The following is a 22349-nucleotide window of genomic DNA, read 5'->3' as shown; positions in this document are numbered from 1 at the left end:
GTACTGCCTCGCCTTAATTGCCTATTTATGCTAATTATGCAAATTGCCCAAAGTGCAACTTTAGGCAACCAAGTTGAATTCCACCCACTGGGCCTATAGATGACATTTCTGCAATAAAACTTTAGGGTACTCAACATTTCTGGGTTTACTATTGGGCCTATGGGGATCACGACTAGACTACCATGGTTTTTGTGGATGAGGCAGGTTTTGTTCAGAGACCAGAGCAGACCAGATACGTCATCATATGGGACAATGTTAGTTTCCATAGGGCTGCTTTGGTCCGCAACTGGTTTACAGAACACCCACTCTTCACTGTACTCAACCTCCCCCCATACTCTCCATTCTTGAGTCCAATTGAATAGTTCTTCTCTGCCTGGCGCTCGAAGGTCTATGACCGTCATCCCCATCAACACATAACCGTTTTACAGGCAATGGAGGAGGCATGTGGAGATATTGACCAGGCATCATGTCAGGCCTGGATACGGCATTCCAGAAGATATTTTTCCCGGTGCCTTGGACTACAGGACATTGCTATGATGCACACAAAATTTTGTGTCCGGACCCAGGGAAACGACACAATGTAGACTGATTTTTTTTAGTGAATAGTGAAATTACTATTTTGTGTTTCAACTTGGAAAAAAACACTTGTTTGTTTTGATGTGAATGAATGAGCACCTATACTTGATGTTTGGAGCCTTGTATGTTTACAGAACTATGACAAAAGTATGACCTCAAAATTACATGACCTACCTTGTGCACAGAGAAAGCAAAAGCAGTGTTTTTTATTCATACCATCAGTGTGTAGTTAGCGGATTGTGTGCTTATTAATGTTAACTTGTGTTAAAGGAACCGTATGTAAGAAATGTAATTCAATTAATCATAAAATGGCCTTGATTTGTCACTAGACATTAGGAAATCATGCTAATTTCAAATACTTATATCACTCACAACAGTAGTCCGGCCAGGATATCGTCATTTAAAAAAGTGAAGTTGCAGCCCTCAACTGATGTTGATGTTTACATATTTGTGTTTTAGCCTGATCCGCCACCCTCCACCTATCTAGTAATCACAAAGTCAGTAGTGTTTCGGCATCTGGGTTGCCAGCTCTGCTCTAGTTACCACATCTGCGGTGTACACCACTCTACATTATTTTGAAAGTGATTGTAGTACCAGTTTTGGCCAAAATCCTACATACGGTTCCTTTAACTGTTTGATACGAAAATACCATTTTTACAAAGGTGTGAAGAGTTAAGCAAGGTTTATTAGCTTTTGCAAAAGAACTACAATGTTTTGCTGATTTGGTGAAAGGTTTTCTTATTTGTGTGTAGAGTTTTACAAAAACAGCCAATAGTTTAAATCAGAAAAAACTGTAAATAAGGCTTCCAAATAGCTTTTTTTGGCTAGGGGAAATATCTGTTGGGAACACTCATGGCTCAAATGGCTATGACTGCTCAAAAAAATTAAGGGAACACTTACAGTTTTCCACAATTGTTAAAACACATTTTTTTAAAACCTTCCACCCTTTTCTCCATTCTCAAACTACATTCACAAAACACTTGCCTCAAAAGTTTTACTTGTGCTCAGAACCAAACAGTGTCAGAGTACCGATCCAGTGTATGATAGAAGTGTTCCCTTAATTTTTTTGAGCAGAATAGGCCTACTTCTGAAGAGGAATCACAAGACCAGACCAGCAAAGTTCCGTATATGGACCCAAAGCTAGTTTGAAATGAAATCTTTGATTTAGGCTGATATTTTGGATTCAAATAAATTGAAGCATAACAAAGCAAGGTAAAGTTAAACGCATAAATAGCCTGGCTCCTGATTCAAAATACTTGCCTTAAATAAATAAGTGGCCTAGTTAAAAACATGGGGCCTTACTTTAGATTTCCTGTTTCTCTGGGCAACAAAGGTTCCCTGACTGTGTTTGTGTATTTCACACTTATAATAACAATAATAATACATTTTATTTAAAGGCGCCTTTCTTGGCACTGAAGGACACCATACAGGGATGCATAAAACATTTTAAAAGCAGCAGAAAATAATAATAAAAATACAAATAAAACAGAAAAAAGGCAGAGCAATGGAATAGGCAGTTTTAAACAGATGTGTTTTGAGTTGTGATTTGAAATGGGGGAATGAATCAATGTTTCTAAGTTGGGGTGGTAATGAATTCCAGAGATGGGGATCAGAGCGGCTGAATGCTTTGAATTGGATACGGAACTGAACTGGGAGCCAGTGGAGCTGTTGGAGGACAGGAGTGATGTGGTGGATGGAGGGGGCTCGTTATGATGCGGGCAGCTGAATTCTGGACCAGTTGAAGTTTATGGAGGGATTTGTGAGGGAGGCCGAAGAGGAGAGAGTAGCAGTAATCCAGACGGGAAGTGACACAGACAACTGTGTTCAGGTTTTTATACTTAATGCAAATGGAAGTATCTTTTGACGCCAGGTGGTGGCAGTGTAGACTAGTTATCTGACAGACAGGGACATGGTGCGTATATTTGTGTAGACATGGGCTCATCTCCCTGGATGAGGTTAAATCGAGTCATTTAGAGATTGCACATCAATAAGGGTTGATTAGTTACTGCACACATTTTCTTTAATGCCGTAAACCTTTATATATATGCCTATTAACTCTTATTATTACAGTCTTATGGCAAATATACTCTTAACAAATATTGTTTTATAACTTTGATTATATGTCGGTTTGGGCCATTTTTGAAAAGCACCAACTAAGCGCATTCAAAATAACACCACATTTGTTCCCATTGTCGCGAGAGTAATTGTGTTGCTCGTGGTCCGCTTGCTCTCGTCGATCTACCCGGAATTCTAGTTAGCCTACATTACAGGCACATCGGGCGGTGGAGGCGGAGTTGCAAGCAGCGGAGTCGCGGATTGGCTGTTGGCCCCACCGCTTTCCTGGAAAGTATACACTTCTTGGAATCTATGTGCCGTTCAAGCGAATTTACTGATCCACTGGGACATGGAGGGAACGCAGGGGCAATTTCTTTCTCCATAGCAAATCGCATGTTAAAAACTAACATTTAAATGTGACTAAAACGCACAACCCAGAATATGGTCTAATAATGTTGTTGTCCAAAATGTTGTCGGGCAGGCACACCGAGAAGGCTACATTTATGAAGAAGCGTCAGCGAGGCCAGTGGCGTCACCGAACGATTCTGAGAAAACACTTCTTGGAACAAAGCTGAATTTGACAAGCCAAACCCACTAAGCCACATGAAGCAACCTGTTTTACAGCGCTGTCAACTGAGCTCGCAGCAATACTTAGACATTCACCCGAAAAACAACATTAAGTGGGAGCTCGGTCTTTTAAAATTGTAGGCTACATTATCGTTGTCTTTAAACATTGTATCTTTGTGTTTGGAGTAGCCTATACATTCTAGTCACTTACGACTCGGGTTTGCAGTTATTCTGCCAAGGACAAAGAATTTCTCATTTACACATTAAATCCAAATTACGGAAAGGAGTTTTCGAAGAATACCCGGGGGTGTTTTTTTAAATTTTATTCAACTTTCCCCTTTCGAATTATGATTCTTTGCGTTCATAGGTAAGTTTTCTGCATTATGCATTTTATATTCGTCAACTGTTGTTTAAATTCTGTCTTTAAACTCGTTAAAATGGTATGAATATGCTTAATATTTTCTAAACATAGCCTACTATTTAGTCTAGCATTTGATATCAAAGTCACTAAGTCATTACATTTGACTTGCGCTTTTATGAATTCTTTGTGTTGACCATATAACGCATTGAGCGCATATAACGCACAACATGATTATTACTCTGTTGTGCCACTTGGGCATAGTTTTAGGGCAGTCAAAGTGTGGACGTGATTAATTTAGAGATTACTGTTAGACTTCTGTTAGTTACAACAGTGACTTTTCAAGCAGATGAAGGTTATTAATTTCGTGCTACAAAGTAGGCTAAGCTTATTATAATAGGCTATGTACATTCTATGTAGACTATTCAACGAGAAAGCCATGCAGCTGCTAGTATCAGTAAAACCCTGTCATTTTGTATTGGGTAAAACCTTTGTTTTGTAAGTGCACCTTTTAACAAAAGTCTTTTACTCTCTAGCCCTAGACCGATCCCCACGGTGATACCGCTGGGTATGCCGACCCCGAGCTGCCTCCACAGCGCAGCTCCACAGTGGGACCCTCGAAAAGATCTACAGGCCATAGCAACCACCTTCTGCTATATGGAAATCTCAGGTATGAATTTGTTAGTCGCTGCACATGGTTAGCTAGTAGTGATAGATATTTCCAAAATGCCTGCCCTTTTCTTTAAGAACTCTTTGAAAAAGGATAACGTGGACTAACAATGCCATTGTGTCTGTTGTTGTTCACAGGCTGGTACTGGGGTGGAATGACCGCAAGTGATGCACAAGCCGTGCTGCAAGTGGCATCTGAAGGCACATTCCTGGTGCGGGACAGCAGCCACCCTCTCTACATGCTCACGTTATCGGTGAGAACGAAGCGCGGCCCCACCAATGTGCGTATCGAGTACAGCTGCGGACGTTTCCGGCTGGACTCCAGCTCGCCAGCTCGACCTCGCCTGCTCTCTTTCCCAGACATCCCCAGCCTGGTGCAGCACTATGTGGGCTCCGGGCGCAGCAGCACAGCCGAGGAGGGACAGATCGGGACAGAAGAGGTGGCGGAGCAGAGAGACAAGAAAAAGAGGGGGGAGGACAGGGACAAGGCTGATGCCGAGATCTCCCCTCTGCCAGAGGCCAGAGATGCCGTGCTGCTTAAACTCAAAAGGCCTCTCTGCAGGCCCCAAGCCTTTCCCAGCCTTCAACACCTCACCCGCCTCGCCATCAACAAGCAGGTGGCCTGCCCTGCTCAGCTGCCCCTACCGAGGCCGCTGCTACGCTACCTCCAGCAATACCCTTTCCAGCTGTGATTGGTCTTAGGCCCCTATTAAAAGGGGCCAGTGAGCAGAAAGGATTGGGGTTTTTTTTATTCCCGGAGGCAGCAGGTACTCTGGTGCAACGAGTTGATGAACGCCATGGAGGCTCGCTCAGCCCCTGGGTTTAATAATGGAAACTCTGTGAAAACCCCTCGGGTGATGTCATGGAGCCACGCTGAAGGCAGGGGAGGCGGTGGGGGCGGCATGAGAGCATGACAAAGCAAGCATGAACAGAGAACAGATGAACAGAGAACAGATAAGAAAGAAAGACTATCCTGTTTAAAGAGAACTCTTTGAACTGTGTGAGGAGTAACCTGTGAAAGCACATGAAGCAGTGACACAGTAGGACTGGTCAAATTCAAGGAATTATAGCCAGCTGCTCCCTTCTACCAAGACCTTAGGAGAGGTGTAACCTGAGTCGACACAGGTTTTTCTCCCTCCTTCAAATTGAAATGTATGCATTTCTATTTTAAAGCAAAGGATTCACATCCTTTTTGTTAAAATATTGCCACCATGTGGATTGTTGTACATATTTACAAAGAGATCCTTGTGATTTGTAATAAAACTGTCTGAAACTCTACAAATGGAAGTCATATATATTCCTCCAGTTGGATAACTGACGTAAATGACAAAAAATTACTTCAATTTCTTGTGGTCCTTTAAAAAGAACATCCAGGTAAAAACACAAGTTTGTCTATCTATTGAAGCTTAAAGAATGTATAGGTTTCATCTCACCATAAACCTTCATTCTACCTTAAATGAATTCAAGTAAGCAAAATACACAGTAAAATATAGTCTAGTAAGGCTGTCTCTAAGAATTTAGAATTTGAAAATAAAAAGCTATTATTTTGATCTTACCAATATAAAAAACTAAAAAGTGGGAGGTTTCCTTATTATTTTATTTCAGTAAAATAAAAAAAGAATAAAACTGTATTTGTAAATGGAAAAATCTGAAAGGTTACATGAAACTAGATGATGCATTAAAAGGCTGGATAGGAGTCAGTATTGATGAATTTTGGTGTCTGATTGCAGGCCCCATGTTGTGCGTCACAACAAAATGTGAATCACATTTCTCAGAATTAGGATTTCAGGTACTGGACATTTTAACAGACCTGGGCTATATATGTGATTTTTTTTATTGGCAAATATTACAATTCCTCCCATATCCATTTTGGATACCGACCGCAGCAGCCATGTTTCATTTGACATTGAATACAGTAAATACTGTTCAGAGCTGTTTGAATATGAAATAGAGGCAGCCATTAGAAAGTACATATTTGCAAAAGTGAGATTTTTTGCATTGTTATATAATTTCAATAGCAGATAATGTCCTACTTTGGACCTCCCACATTATCTAATCACTAATTCTGTGGCATTGTGTGTGCTCACATTTCTTAAACACGTGAACACATACAGTAATGGTGAAAATGTGTTTGTGGGAGTATACAACATAAAGAATATTAAATGAGTGTGTGAACAGCAAGCCAATGTGAAAGTCTACATTGCTTTGAGGACGGCTGCATTTGTGTATTCATGCCAGCAAGCCAATGAGCAGTTTGCCAGCTGGTTCTCAGAAGAGGGCTACACTTCCAGGGACCATGAGAGGTACTGTACTAAGAGGGACAATTCTGAGAAAGGCTGCAGTAATTACCTACAGCCTAGTGCTCTCTGACACACACACTCACATAGACCCACACATAAAGAATTATCTAGACACACTTCCAAACTCAAAACAAATTGGTAACACTTTGTGACGAATCATATGTATTGAGAGAATTGTAAACCTGCCCAGAGCCGGGCCTGGTACAGCATTCTGAAGTAGCTTTCCGGACCTCTCTTAGCACCCTTAGGATAAGTACGTGCTGTATGAGAGATGCTTTATGAAGGATCCTGGGAGTGAGATTGCATTCTGAATTCCTCCACAGGCTAAACACACACACCCTAATGCGGCAACCCCATATCTCCTCGGGCTTTCTATCTACCCTCCTCCTGATCATGCTCACCGCCTGATCAGCCGCCGGTCAGCCTGCTCCTCGTCTCTGTAGGATGCAGAAGCGTGGTCTGTGGAGGTCAGGGAGAGAGAGCAAGATGTTACAGTATGTCTTTGCATGAAGCCTCCCAAGGCTGGGCCAAGTGACTCACTAGAGAGTATTTTTTTTTTTCATCTACACGTCTCCTTTCTACAGTTCTGGTGTTTAATGTAATATGCTTGTTTCTTTTGCTCTATCAAAACAAAAATTGTTATCACTCAAAAAAAGCAAGACGGGATAGGGTGTTGTAAGTGCATGTTTCTACTGAAAATTGTATTTCTGTTTTCCTTTTCCCATATAAACAATATCTAAGTGTGTTCTGCGTTAAAGAAGGAAGGATGATGGTGAGAGGGCGAGATGGCTATTGGATCTTAATTTTCAGTGGAACTGTATAAGATAACAACATCACATTCTCTCTGCTTCCAGGCATTTACTGGCTTTTTGTTTCAAAGAGGGACATTTCTCGGAAACATCCTTTTCAAGAATCTTGTGTGCAGCTGCCATGGATTTATTAGTCAGCATGGTGTGTTTGGGTTTTAGTGTTCAGTGTATTTCATGGTAAAAGTGCATAATGATAATCAGCAGTTATTGCTGTGCAACAAAGAATTAAAACAGCTTCAAATTAAGAATTAAGGTCAGTTGGCAAAGGCACATTATAAAAATGCATAACTGAAGCATTCTGTTAGAAGGCATAGAAGGCACAGAGTTTTGCCCCTTGGTAATTCTATACTCTTTGGCCATAAAGGGTACAAGAAAAAAAAAAAACTTTTAAACACTGCTTGTCAGATTTAGCCTGCAATTCTTGTGTGAGTGTTGTATTAAAAAAAAACAAAAAAAAAACAGTTTTCTCTGCTGAGGTCTGGGTTCCTGGTCACGGTCACAATACGGAAGTGAGAGAGTGCCAATTAGAACAATAATTTTTATTTACATATAATATTATATTACATATATGTATGTGCATGAGATTCATTCATTTCTATGCTAGTATTTTCTACCATTTTATTTTCCATTTTTGTGTATATTGTGCCTTATAATTAGTAGGTTGAAACTGGCAACTTCCTGTATCCTCTGATAGGAGTGGGATTTGTTATCAAACTGTGAGTCTCCTACAAGGTCACTGAAAGACTCTTATTCTGTGACCAGATAGTGTAATGTTAACTTCACTGCCACATACATATTCATATTGAGTTGGACTATTGATTGACCCCCACCTTTCCTGTGTCTCTGACCAGGCATAACATAACATTCTCTTACCGGTTTGTAAAATCATTTTGAGTCTTCACATACTTCAATCCCAGCACTTTTTCCTTCAGCCTGGTCTGGATGAGGTCGGGATGTCGAGGATCCACCTCAAGGTAGACTCGACTGGGTGTAACAAAAGGGCATTGATACTGTTAGTGGCATCACACTCTGTGCTGATGAACAAACAATCCTGCTTTTCATCTCAAGATAATAATAATTGTTTGCACTGCTTGACTAAATCTTTACAGCATAAAAAAATGGGTGAAGCTTGTGTCTCTCCCTTGATGCGCATAATTGAAAGAATAAAGCCTGTTTCCTGATTGACTGTCATCCTGACTGAGTTTCCAGATAACTGTGGGACTAGGAAATTTACCATCAGGCCTATGCTACACATTTCTTCTGTATTTATCTTTTTAAATACAAATACAAAAAAATATCAATCAACAATTATCATTGCATTTTCTACCCTGCATTACATTTCTAACAAAATCCAACAACTTAAAATGTTTTATGGGACTGTGATCTACTTGTTAACAATAGCAAATAAGACATTTTAAATGTCTTATCTTCAGTAAATTCAGTACATCACTACTTCTTCAGGAGGTGACAGCAGAACTTTAAAACTAATGTTGAGCAAATCCATGTCCATGTCCTCACCCCCACCCCAAGAAAGGGAGATCTCCAGGCATTCAGACTATTCCTCCTACTCTGCCTTCTTGACTTTCTCACTGATTTCCTGGAACAGACATCTTTGAGATGTTAACAATTTATTAATGTCAAGTTGAATCCTACTTCTTGCATGGTATTGTTGCAGGGTGCTCGATGAGGGGGAGAGAGCAAGAGTTTTTACATCATGTTTCTGCATCTTACAGAAAAAATGACTTGTTTCTCTTTTCAGTTTGTTCTCTTGTTTTACATAGTGCTCAGTTTTGGCACAAAAAATGTGGACTACACAGATCAACCGATGCACTATGCTGAATGGCCATATCATGCTCCACTCCCTTTAACAAACAATCTTGTTGGCAACAAAATAGCCAGTGACTAACATTACATTTTATTTCATAGTTGTTTGATGACTCATACAAGGAAACATAAATCTTCTAAATATGCTTTAAGCTGTAAGCAGTTAGTATAATGTTTGGGAAAAAGAAGGGGGGGCAACATAGGGCTCAGTCTTCCAGAGAGATTGCATTAGTTCCTGTTTATTTACAAAATTCTTTTAAGGATATCACCCACTTCCACTTATCTTTCCTCCCACCTACTTTTTTACACAGAAACCTTGAGCATATCAGACCTTCAAGACTGCTATTTATTACAGGCCCCTAGACTAAATACAAAGCTCAGCTAAGCTGCTTTTCAACATAACTCTGGGTTCCTGGAATTAATTACAATAACCTTGGAGCCCGTGGTAAACCGAAAAGTTGTAATCATGAAATGCTTTGCTGGTGAGTATGGTCTATTACGTTTTGACAGAATTTGTATTTATAGCTTTTGTATGTGGTTGTACTCTTTTTGGTTATCCTGTTCCTGCTATTTTTTTTTTTTTATTAACTTTAATTCTATATTGCATTTCCTATCTGTTGTGCCATTTGTTTGTTTATTTAGTTTTTGTATTTAACTTGTTTGTTTATAACTATATTTGTGTGCACTGTCCCCAAGGTAAGTGAGCACATTTATAATTAATAGTTTCTCAGATTAAACACCAAAACCTATTATTGAGGTTTTCTTTAGGTGACTGGTAACAATATACTTTGGTTCTCTGTCTTTTCATAGAGGTTCCCAAAAGAGAAGAAAGCTTGAACTGAAGACTGAAGTGTACAGCACAAAATCACTGCAAAAAAAATATCTCTGCCACACAGCCTATGGTAGATATCACGGATGCCTTGAATTAGTCTATTAGATTCCTTGAAGTAGGCTGGGAATAGTCTGGCATATGTTCACTGGACTGATTCCTAGAATCATGGGCGGACTGGCCATCTGGCATACCGGTCATTTTCCCGGTGGGCCGACGCACCTTTTGCAGGCTAGCATATGTCAGCAACATGTTGAAGTTCGTTGAGTTTGAACGAGGATGTACTGTAAGCAAGCATACAGAGGGACAGTGAGCAGGTGGTGGAGCCTAGTTGAGGCTACATGATAAGAACTCAGTGGTGGAGCAGGTAGGCTGTGTGTGACATGCCATGCTGACGATGATGATTATGATGACTTATTAATTGCGATAATGTAATGATGTGGTTATGATAACGTAAGGCCGTGCTGTGATTATAATAACAAATAGTGCAACTTAAATGTTCTAAATGAATGATTTGCAACCCCGGACCAGGGGCGATTCTAGACCTAGAGCTTTGCCGGGGCAAGGGCCCCCAACTACCAATACATAAAAAAAAAAAAATGTGCGCGCAATATGAAATAAATGGCTACAAGCTTCAAAATCATCACCGTCATACTGTAGGACCAGCACTCTCTCCCTCAATTGTTGTAAGAACCACTATCCAGCAACATCCAAACACATAGGCATAAGTAGGCCTATACTCACTGCATGAATTTAATAGGCTTTCCTACTAACACAAGGGAAAGCTTATTTTTTTGTCAAAATTGAGATATACTTCCCTCCCAGGCAAGGGTCCTATAGTCATCCTGGCAATACTGCAGTTCTTTGTAGCTTAAATAGCCTACTAAAGCCTTCATATTGACTTTTGGTGATAATTTCCAAATGAGAGTCTGTGTAGATTATAATAGGCTACATTTGCCAATGCAGCAAACTTATTTAAGTTTGCCATTAAACCATTGATCAAATCACAGCACTGGCACTTTAACATAAATGGTAATTTTACCGTTAATGTTGGCAATTATCATACCTATCGTACTATAAGAACTCAACTCCCTGCTCTACAAGATATCTATTCCAGAAGAGTACTCCTAAGAGCCCAAAAGATTCTGAAGGACTCTTCTCATCCTAACAATGGATTATTCCTACCGCTGAAATCAAGAAGACGCCTATGTAGTCACAAAGCCAGAACTGAGAGACTCAGGAGAAGTTTTTATCCCCAGGCCATCCGAACTCTGAACTCACACTATACTGACTTTGCACACATTCACTACTCAGCACTCTCAAACATTTCCCAACCCTGAACTCACACTATACTGACTTTGCACTCATTCACTCCTCAGCACTCATGACCCTCCCCTCACACACACACACACACACCTACATGACTTTTACATCCCTCTCCCTATGCTACAGACCTTTTATTTATTTTCTTATTTCCTCACACGTCAAAACACACACACACACACACACACATATCTGACTTTCTCCAACTTTTCCACATCTCCATAGAACTTTTTATTTATTATTTTTGATTTCTCCTCCATCTATCTACCCATGTCCTTGATTGCCTAGCCTTTCTGCCCCCCCCCCACCCCCATCACACACACAAAAAACACACACACTTGCATCATCACTGTCATCACCTCACATACATACAGCACACTGCTTGCTACAGTAAGCCTCCTCTACATACTTGCTGCACACTGCCCCCCCCCCTACATACACAGCACATTGTCTTCAGGATCTTCTCCAACACACATCCTCTACATACTTACAGCACACTGCCCCACCTACCCACACACACACTACACACACACACAGTCACTGCTCCACTCCCCTCCCGCCAACACACACACCAAGACCCCTGGCAGTTGGGTTAGCCCCTTGAGCCGTGGATCTGCCCAAGGTTTCTTCCTTAGTAAGGAGTTTTTCCTTGCCCCTGTTGCTCTTGGGTGCTCCTTGTTGGTGCCTCCCCCAATCCCAATCCTCCCCCACCTTTCTTATGCAGCCCTTGCCACTTAATCTACTAAACCCCTCTACTGCACTTTTTACCCCCCCCCCCCCCCCATAAATGCACAAATAGGCTGACACCAGACATAATTTCACTGCATTTCTTACATCCAGTAACTATATGCATGTGACAATAAACTTCCTTGTATCCTTGTACCTCCCTCGTACTCCTCACTGTTCCTCTCCTTCTGCCTCTGTTCAGGAAGAATTTTCTGATGTCCATCTCTGAATAGTTTATCAGAAGGCTATGTTTAGTTTTACAGTAGGACAGCTTCACAAACAGTATAGGCTACTTTTACAGGACTCTCTCTACACTATACATAAATCATTATTAATTGTCCGCATGTGTGCGTGCAGCCTACGCATGGTGTGAGTGTGTGTGTCAGGGAGAGAGCACAAGCTGGTAAACTGTTGCTAAATTTAGGCTACAAATGTGACGCTAAGCATTGAAAAACAGATGCTCTAACATTGTCATACTTGTCATATTTTCTGTCAAACAAGTTGTGAATTTGTTGTAACATTAAAACAGGGGACGACTTACTCTGCGCTCAAAGTGATGTGATGAGCTCCAGCGGTTTCCAATGTACAACGAAACACTCGGAAGAATCATGTGAACGATTTTCATTGGTTGTTGCGTTCAATCTTACCCAGCTACAGAGGTGCTATTTCCTGATAGGCTATTATGGCCCCTTTCTTTTTTTCCTTGTTTGTTTTTTATTGGCTGGTAAGTGACAGGCTCGAGTCATGACTAAAGCAGGCACGGAGATGCGCTCATGAATGCCGTTTCCAGCGAGAGCAGTGCTAGAATTTTACTGTGGCACTGGAGACTTTTACTAAGGCACGTGCCCCAGTGAATAAGGTCTAGTGACGCCCCTGCCCCAGACAGCAAAAGAGTGTCAAATCAATGTTAATTGTTGGTCAGATTGATCAGTTGCCGTCAGACGCCCAAAATTCAACATCAATGGCATGAGTGGTGGTTGGTCTCTCAAAGTAGAGCGTCGAAAGGGTTCTATCTTGGAAGGGTTAATTATCATGGTAAAGATGGGCTAAAAGACTGTAGACTGACGGAAATGTAGGCTACAAAACATCAAGTCATATTCATGCACAAGCCAACTAATATACAGTAACCTATACAATAGGCTACTGGAAGACATTAAAGATAATTAGTTAATGTAGCTATAATGTTCCAAAATGTACCAGCAATGTAGTATAGCCTACAGGAATAAAATATTTCCAGCAACAGCCCTGTTTATTTCGTGTTGTTTCAGTTGTCCTACAGTGATTAACGTCTACGACAATCTAGGTAATTTAGCTCTTTACACATAGGCTTCAGTAACTGTTTGGTGCTGCTGTCAGTTGAGCATTGTATAGTTTAAATGTAGCCTATTGAATAATTTGAAATGATACTTTGAATTCAAGCAGAAACTCTTCTTTAATAATTGCTTGTCTAGCCTAGGCTACTTGAATATGGAGATCATGTACTCCATGGCTACCTCTGATCAGTGAGAGTGATAGCCAATGAGGCCTAGGCCTATCACTTTCAGTGCTCCATGACAGTTAAAAATATATGCATATTTAAGGGTAATGCAAAGATTTTGTATTTAATTAGGTGCGCCCAACCGATTTGAGGGCCGCTTGGGCCAAATATGCCAGGGCCGATTTATGGTCCCAGTCCGCCCCTGCAATAGTGATTAAGCGGGATTAGAATGTCCTGTTTACACATCACTGGAGTTATTCAGTGAGATACAGTAGGTACACAGCAAAGAGCATTCATAGAAATACTAGCGCACAATCAGGAATGTAGGCGGGAGGAGCATACGCTCATGCTCAGGCATGCATCCCAAGACACAAGCTCACAGACTCACACAGACACACCCAAAAGATGACACAGGGCTTACCCGTTATCAGTTAACAGCCTCGGTGCAAGCGCCAGAATCTGGTCTATGACACACATTCCTTCCTCTCCTCCATCTAATGCAGCATGATCCTCAAACCTGGAATATGCATAGTATGTTTTGTCTGTGTATAGGTGGCAGATAAAGCTTGTGAGTGTGTATTAGTGTGTGTGTGTGTGTGTGTGTGTGTGTGTGTGTATTTGAGGAAATTACTCTGACACCTTTTCATCTGATGTCAATTTTCTCACCAAAATGGTCCTTATCTCACACATTGTTTTTGTCAAAAAAGAAATGTATATCAGGCTTGGCTTGAGTTTGAGCAAAGATCTTAAGCAAGCCTGACTTTGTGCATATACACGTACAGTATATGAGTATGTGTGTATGTGTGTGTGTGTCTGTGTGTGTTTACAGCAGGTGTGTACATGAGTAGGAGGAGGGCAAGACTGGTTGTGGATTTGAGTGTCAGTGCATTAACCATCTGACCTTTTGACCTCCGGCTCCAGTGAATCGAGGTCTTCAGTGAAGAGGTAGGGAGGGTTACTAACAAGCACCTCCACGGGGCTACAAGTCTTCAGAAGCCAGTCTGCATCTGTGGCCAAGAGACAGTTTAACTCATTAACTGGTTAACTCATTTCCCACACTCCCATGGTTATATTCCTGTGAACGACGCCTTTGTTGGGTATTTAAGGCCAGGTGATTGAGATGTGCTCTAATAAATATAATATATATTATTAGTTAAAAATAATTCACACTGGGCAAGGACCTTTGATTACACTTTGATTCACACCAAGTGAACAACAGCTTTGACTTTTGATAGAGACTAACAAGGATATTAAGTATTACATTTTTGAATGGGGAAACATGGCTTTTTTTGTAAACAGTGAGTGCAGGTGTGACAGATCAACTGAATGCACCCGTGTGTGGGTGCTTCCTCACCTAGGCCTCATCAAATGTCTATTAACAAAAGAAGCAAGCAACAACTATATCATGAATAAATATAAAATAACTATTACAACTAGAAAAGCATTTCCTGAAGGAAATGCAGTGCATGAAAATGCAAAAATATGATGTAAAATATCATACAGAGTAAAAACAAACTATATTGGTTGCTAGGTAGATGAGGTTTAATATAGTTGGAATGACTGAACAGTTATATAGGTGGATAGTTTAAATGGTTAAATGATTTGCTAGGTAGATGAGGTTTAATATAGTTGGAATGACTGAATAGTTAAATAGGTGGATAGTTTAAATGGTTAAATTATTTAGGTAGATAGTTGACGATAACTGACAGTTGGAATGGCTCTAATGTTTGCTAGCAGTTATGCTAACTATGTTAACAAAGATAATAATGTTAACCAAGTTACTTAGCTAACTTAACTAATGTTTTCTAGGATGATTTTTTGAAAAAATGTTAATAATGGTAATGCTGTTAACTATGCTAACTATGTAAACCATGTGACTTAGCTAACTTAGCTAATAATTGTTAGCAGTTATGCTAAAATGTTAACTATGCTAACCATGTTACTTAGCTAACTTAGCTAATCATTTTTAGCAGTTTTGCTAACAATGTTAACTATGCTAACATGCTAACTATAGTAACCATGTGACTCAGCTAACTTAGCTAATGTTTTCTTATGTTTTGTTAAAAATGTTAACAATGCTAACTATGCTAACCATGTGACTTAGCTAACTTAGATAACAATGCTAACATGCTAACTATTTTAACCATGTTACTTAGCTAACTTAGCTAATCATTTTTAGCAGTTTTGTTAGCATTGCTAACATTGTTAGCATTTTTAACAGTTTTACATCTCTGCGAGACACTCTGGCAATGAGCAATGATGCACGTTACCTTTACCAGGGATCCAGCTAAACTGATGAAGATAGCGCTGCAACGTTGGAGGACAGTACACATTGGTCGTAGTGTTATCCGATTGCGTCGAAGTCCGAAATCATTCATAGTAAACATGGTCTAGTGTTATCCAATTGCGTGCAGTGAGATTTTTAAATGCATGCGTGTTGCCGCCCCTCGAGTTGGGCCATTACATTGTTCTTGGCCAGACCCTTAATCTTTTTAGATTATCAGGGTCTGGATTTTCCAGGCTACAAAAGAAACCATGTCAATGCTAAATTCAGCCAGGATAACCAAGTAATCTGTTATCTAGGTTTTGTGAAATACCCCTCAGATCAGATTTCACACTGGGCTAATGTCAGTGATCCAAACAGTGTGAGGCCAAGGCAGGGTCGGACTGGGAGCAAAATTCGGCCCTGGCAATTTTCTCCTGGATCGGCCCACCACTGGATCGACGACCCCCCCCCCCCAAAAAAATAAATAAATAAATAAAATAAATAAAAATAACAAACACACAGTATTATGCTGTAGCAACACTTCATAAACGGAACCCAAACATTTAGATTTGGACCTATTCCTAATCACAATAACACGGGGGTCCGGGGGTCTCTGTCTTTAAAATGATTTGAGAGGGACAGGATTCAGGGATAGGCTACTAAAGACAGGCTTATCTTCTGTGTGTCTCACGTCATGTTACCTCATGCATTAAACCAGGGGTTCTCAAACTTTTGTGGGCCGGAGACCCCTCATGGAGTGGAAAAGCACATTTTGACAGTATGTAGGATTTTTTTTAAAAAAAGGATTGTGGTTTCTTTGTCAAATGTAGGCCTATTAGTGTTTGCTATAACTTTCATTTTGTTGGCGGTTAATTAATAGTAAAGTGTTTTGACATATTGATGTAATGTAGCAGATCAATTGGGCAAATTGATCTGCTGATACATTAAGACAATTTCATATTTTGTAGCAAACTTTGTCAGGGACCCCCTGACAATGTGCTGCCGACCCCATGGACATCGTCATAGTTGACAGAAATTACGTTTTGTGCCAACATGTTGTAGAAACACACAGGGGCGCCTGCAGGAATTAATGCTATGGTACGCACACCCGACCCATCAACCCCCCTCCCCCCCCAAAAAAAATAAAAAATACGCGTGGACAATATTTGTCCGTTTCCCGGTTTAGCCGTGCATTGGTCAGCAAAAAATTAGCCTACATAGCATAACAACATCCACATGCAATAATACAACAACATCTACTATGACCTATTCATTTGGACAACTTGATACAACACTATACAGGCTAACGGCTCATGTCCATTATCGCGGCAAAGCCCACCGCGCCGCACATAGCCCATTGATTTCCTATGGAGAGCGGCAAGGCGTGGTTTACGCTTCCGCAATGCACCTTGGGAAGGCGGCGCGGCCATTCGAACAGAGGCGGCGCGTCAAGAAGTTGGGCTCGGCCAGAGAATGTCTAATAAGGGGAGAACCGCCACTCTCGGGAAACTTTCGGTTTCTGGACTGGTTGCAGTTCCTTTTCTGGTTCCACATGAGGGCGCTCACGAATAAGTGCAGAATTAATGGAGGTCTATGGAGCTGTACCCCTCAAATCCACTTTTCTCGGGATATAATTTTTTGCCCAGAAATTTGAACGTTGCATGCGAAAGAGGGGACAGAGAAAATACACACCACTGAGTATTATATTTTTTGAGTCACTTATTTGTTCTAAAAAGCCTTTCAAATGCGTCAATGACGTCATTCATTAGCAGAAAGTAGTGTGTTGTGGGCATCAACGACCCAACCTGTAAGAAATCAAAAGGACGTAAGTACTCGTTCATTCAACTTTTGACCTATAATCCATAGTGAGCTTGCAGAAACCACAATCAAATCCTCGATTTTCAACGACAACCAGGTGAAAGACAAATGTAGCCGTCTAGCTCCACAACATTGTTTTTGCACTTATTCCTGATCGCCCCTAGCGGAACTGCAACAGATTGCAGGTACAATGGAGTTAATAGGGAGTGATCCGGCTCTCCGTAAACGGGCTCTGGCTCGGCTGAACTTTATGCAAATGAGAGCGGTTAACGCGAGGCGGTTAGCCAATGAAAGTAGATCTTCGGTAAACAAGTTCTGTCCTTTGCTCTAGTCTTCCGGTCCGGAACAATAGCCTGCCAGAAAGATTTGTTCCGCCTGATAATCGTGTAGGTTTTATGAAGCTATATATTAAGCTATATAGTGGCGAAGAAGTTAAGTTTAGAACAAGTTTGCCACTGCACCCTATCAAAGAGACCTTGTTGGCGACTTGAACCAAGACAGAATGTGCTTTGGAGGAACATGTCAGTGATATTTGTGAGTGTTTCAATAAAATATGTTAACAGTAGTAGGCTACCTCCACTTTAGTAGCCTACGTTAGCTGGCATTGTGTAATTACAAAAAATAAACCGTTACACCATACACTTTAGCCTATACACGCCCACAAGCGGCGACGGGAGAGAGGGCTAGGCGTCTGCAAGCGTCTACGCGCCGCAATAATGGACACGAGCCGTAAAGTTACTTTGTTTTGTTCTTGACGTCTGGCTGTAATGCAGTCTAACGTTCTGATAAGCACACCAATTGCCTACCTTGTTCTTGCCCATCTGGAATAACTCCTCTAGCTTTGCTGCCTCCATACTTTCTGTTGTTTAAACTTGTGATCCATCATGAGTATTGAATTAGTGAATTAGCTCAACATTGTGTGCTGATAACCACATATAGATAGATAGCCGAGTAAAAGAAAACAAGTAGCCTACGTGCCTGCATGCGTATTGTGTCTCCTGCTCAAACAAAATATGCGCGCGTTAATTTTGAAAGTGAAGTAAAGTGTTCACTAAGTTACGTAATAGAAAATTGTAAATAGCCTGATGGCAGCTAATGGGATACTGTGCATAGTTGGGAAGGTATGGTGGGCCAATTTGGTGTGAATACACACACACAGGGAAATTTTCTCTCGTTGTAGAGCATGATGGTGCGCACAACCGAGGTGAAGTTAGTTTGATATTTGATATTCGGATATTCGACAGATTTTCAAAAAAAAAATGTATGCGGCCAGTTTCACCCCGTGTTTGCAGACAATGTACAAACAGATGACCTGTCTACTTGCTCCCAGCCGACCTTAGGGACAGTCTAAAAAGTACCTTCTGAATTACCTTCATAGTCTTTTTTGTCAATAGCTTTGACATCATGTGACCTAGTGACTACTCCAAACCAATGCAGAATAGTTATCCTATATGGGACTCATCAGACACACCCCTTTTTTGATAGTCTGTATGCACACTGTATTTTATATGAATATTTAGTAAAAAAATACATTATATCCTATATGAATGGTCCTCTTTTTTCAATACCTCCCAAGTCATGTGAACTAGTGACTCCAAACCAATGCAGAATAGTTATCCTATATGGGACTCATCGGGCACACCTCTTTTTATGGTCACTGTATGCACACTGTATTTTACATTAATATTTTAAAGGAAATACTTTATTTCATATAAGAAACAGTCTCCTTTTTTTCAATACCTCCCAGGTCATGTGACCTAGTGACTCCAAACCAATGCAGAATTGTTATCCTATATGGGACTCATCGGGCACACCTCTTTTTATGATCACTGTATGCACACTGTATTTTATATGAATATTTTGTAAAAAAAATACATTATTTACCATAAGAAACGGTCTCCTTTTTTTCAATACCTCCCAAGCCATGCGACCTAGTGACTCCAAACCAATGCAGAATAGTTATCCTATATGGGACTCATCGGGCACACCTCTTTTTATAGTCACTGTATGCACACTGTATTTTATATTAATATTTTAAAGAAAATACATTATTTCATATAAGAAACAGTCTCCTTTTTTTCAATACCTCCCAGGTCATGTGACCTAGTGACTCCAAACCAATGCAGAATAGTTATCCTATATGGGACTCATCGGGCACACCTCTTTTTATGGTCACTGTATGCACACTGTATTTTATATGAATATTTTAAAGAAAATACATTATTTCCCATAAGGAATGGTCTCCTTTTTTTCAATACCTCCTAAGCCATGTGACCTAGTGTCTCCAAACCAATGCAGAATAGTTATCCTATATGGGACTCATCAGACACACCTCTTTTTATGGTCACTGTATGCACACTGTATTTTATATGAATATTTTCTAAAAAAAATACGTTATTTCCTATATGAATGGTCCTCTTTTTTCAATACCTCCCAAGTCATGTGACCTAGTGACTCCAAACCAATGCAGAATAGTTATCCTATATGGGACTCATCGGGCACATCTCTTTTTATGGTCACTGTATGTACACTGTATTTTTTATGAATATTTTAAAGAAAATACATTATTTCATATAAGAAACAATCTTCTTTTTTTCAATACCTCCCAGGTCATGTGACCTAGTGACTCCAAACCAATGCAGAATTGTTATCCTATATGGGACTCATCAGACACACCTCTTTTTATAGTCACTGTATGCACACTGTATTTTATATTAATATTTTAAAGAAAATACATTATTTCATATAAGAAACAGTCTCCTTTTTTTCAATACCTCCCAGGTCATGTGACCTAGTGACTCCAAACCAATGCAGAATAGTTATCCTATATGGGACTCATCGGGCACACCTCTTTTTATGGTCACTGTATGCACACTGTATTTTATATGAATATTTTAAAGAAAATACATTATTTCCCATGAGGAATGGTCTCCTTTTTTTCAATACCTCCCAAGCCATGTGACCTAGTGACTCCAAACCAATGCAGAATAGTTACCCTATATGGGACTCATCAGACACACCTCTTCCTATAACCATTGAAAGCACACTATTTTATATTAATATTTTAAAGAAAATACATCGTTTCCTATAAGGAATGGTCTCCTTTTTCAATACCCCCCCCCCCCCCCCCCCCAAGGGAAGTGACGTAGGGACACCAAACCAATGCAGAATATCCTTTATGGGACTAATCAGACACACCTCAAATTAATATAATTTTTGCACGTACTATTTTATAGTACCCATTTGTTTCCTATGGAAACTGTGTTTTCTCAATACCTTCCATATAATAGTAGATGCCAAATCATTTTTCATATTGAGGTGTGTCTGATAAGTACCCCATAGCAGAACAGTTCTGTATTGATCTGTGTTGTCTAGGACCCCTTATATGGCAGCTATTGAGCAAAAAGCTGTTTTCCATAGGAAATAAATATGATAGTTCATGCAAAATATTATTTCACATTGACATGTGTCTGATTATTATCACATAGCAGAACAGTTCTATGTTGATCTGTGATGTCTAGCGAGAAAAAAGCTTGCGAGGTATATATATGAAAAAAGAGGACCATTCATATAGGAAATAATGTATTTTTTTTACAAAATATTCATATAAAATACAGTGTGCATACAGTGACCATAAAAAGAGGTGTGCCTGATGAGTCCCATATAGGATAACTATTCTGCATTGGTTTGGATTCACTAGGTCGCATGGCTTGGGAGGTATTGAAAAAAAGGAGACCGTTTCTTATGGTAAATAATGTATTATCTTTAAAATATTCATATAAAATACAGTGTGCATACAGTGATCATAAAAAGAGGTGTGCCCGATGAGTCCCATATAGGATAACAATTCTGCATTGGTTTGGAGTCACTAGGTCACATGACCTGGGAGGTATTGAAAAAAAGGAGACTGTTTCTTATATGAAATAATGTATTATCTTTAAAATATTCATATAAAATACAGTGTGCATACAGTGATCATAAAAAGAGGTGTGCCTGATGAGTCCCATATAGGATAACTATTCTGCATTGGTTTGGAGTCACTAGGTCGCATGGCTTGGGAGGTATTGAAAAAAGGGAGGCCGTTTCTTATGGTAAATAATGTATTTTCTTTAAAATATTCATATAAAATACAGTGTGCATACAGTGACTATAAAAAGAGGTGTGCCCAATGAGTCCCATATAGGATAACTATTCTGCATTGGTTTGGAGTCACTAGGTCACATGAATTGGGAGGTATTGAAAAAAGAGGACCATTCATATAGGAAATAATGTATTTTTTTCACAAAATATTCATATAAAATACAGTGTGCATACAGTGACCATAAAAAGAGGTGTGCCCGATGAGTCCCATATAGGATAACTATTCTGCATTGGTTTGGAGTCACTAGGTCACATGACTTGGGAGGTATTGAAAAAAGAGGACCATTCATATAGGAAATAATGTATTTTTTTTACAAAATATTCATATAAAATACAGTGTGCATACAGTGACCATAAAAAGAGGTGTGCCTGATGAGTCCCATATAGGATAACTATTCTGCATTGGTTTGGATTCACTAGGTCGCATGGCTTGGGAGGTATTGAAAAAAAGGAGACCGTTTCTTATGGTAAATAATGTATTATCTTTAAAATATTCATATAAAATACAGTGTGCATACAGTGATCATAAAAAGAGGTGTGCCCGATGAGTCCCATATAGGATAACAATTCTGCATTGGTTTGGAGTCACTAGGTCACATGACCTGGGAGGTA

The 22349-nt window shown here is 40.0% G+C and overlaps 2 protein-coding genes across 4 annotated transcripts in view; one reads left to right on the top strand and one right to left on the bottom strand.

Moving 5' to 3' along the window:
• Positions 1 to 22349, bottom strand: part of hemk1 (HemK methyltransferase family member 1) — a 51826-nt gene that overhangs the window by 14215 nt on the left and 15262 nt on the right. For 2 of the 3 annotated variants that reach the window (XM_076268534.1, XM_076268535.1), the window contains exons 8-11: positions 14415 to 14520; positions 13935 to 14030; positions 8208 to 8318; positions 6927 to 6984 (exon numbers count right to left, since the gene is read on the bottom strand). In XM_076268534.1, coding sequence (XP_076124649.1) covers positions 6945 to 6984; positions 8208 to 8318; positions 13935 to 14030; positions 14415 to 14520 — 353 coding nt within the window. In that variant the 3' untranslated portion in view covers positions 6927 to 6944. Of the gene's footprint in view, positions 1 to 5793; positions 6985 to 8207; positions 8319 to 13934; positions 14031 to 14414; positions 14521 to 22349 lie in introns of those variants that run through there. The other variant, XM_076268533.1, reaches the window with a different exon arrangement.
• cisha (cytokine inducible SH2-containing protein a) lies at positions 3094 to 5507 on the top strand. Its single transcript, XM_076268537.1, has 3 exons — positions 3094 to 3565; positions 4093 to 4226; positions 4364 to 5507. The coding sequence occupies exons 1-3, from the start codon at positions 3546 to 3548 to the stop codon at positions 4915 to 4917; spliced, it is 708 nt and encodes a 235-aa protein (XP_076124652.1). The 5' UTR covers positions 3094 to 3545; the 3' UTR covers positions 4918 to 5507.

This window comes from Alosa pseudoharengus, unplaced genomic scaffold (assembly GCF_046254945.1).
Source record: "Alosa pseudoharengus isolate Yale_2024_CS ecotype anadromous, Long Island Sound unplaced genomic scaffold, YU_APseudo_1.1 YU_APseudo_1.1_scf_5, whole genome shotgun sequence".
NCBI classification, from domain to species: Eukaryota; Metazoa; Chordata; class Actinopteri; order Clupeiformes; family Clupeidae; genus Alosa; species Alosa pseudoharengus.
The sequence above is the reverse complement of the archived record's forward strand: the minus strand, read 5'-3'. Positions and strand labels throughout refer to the sequence as shown.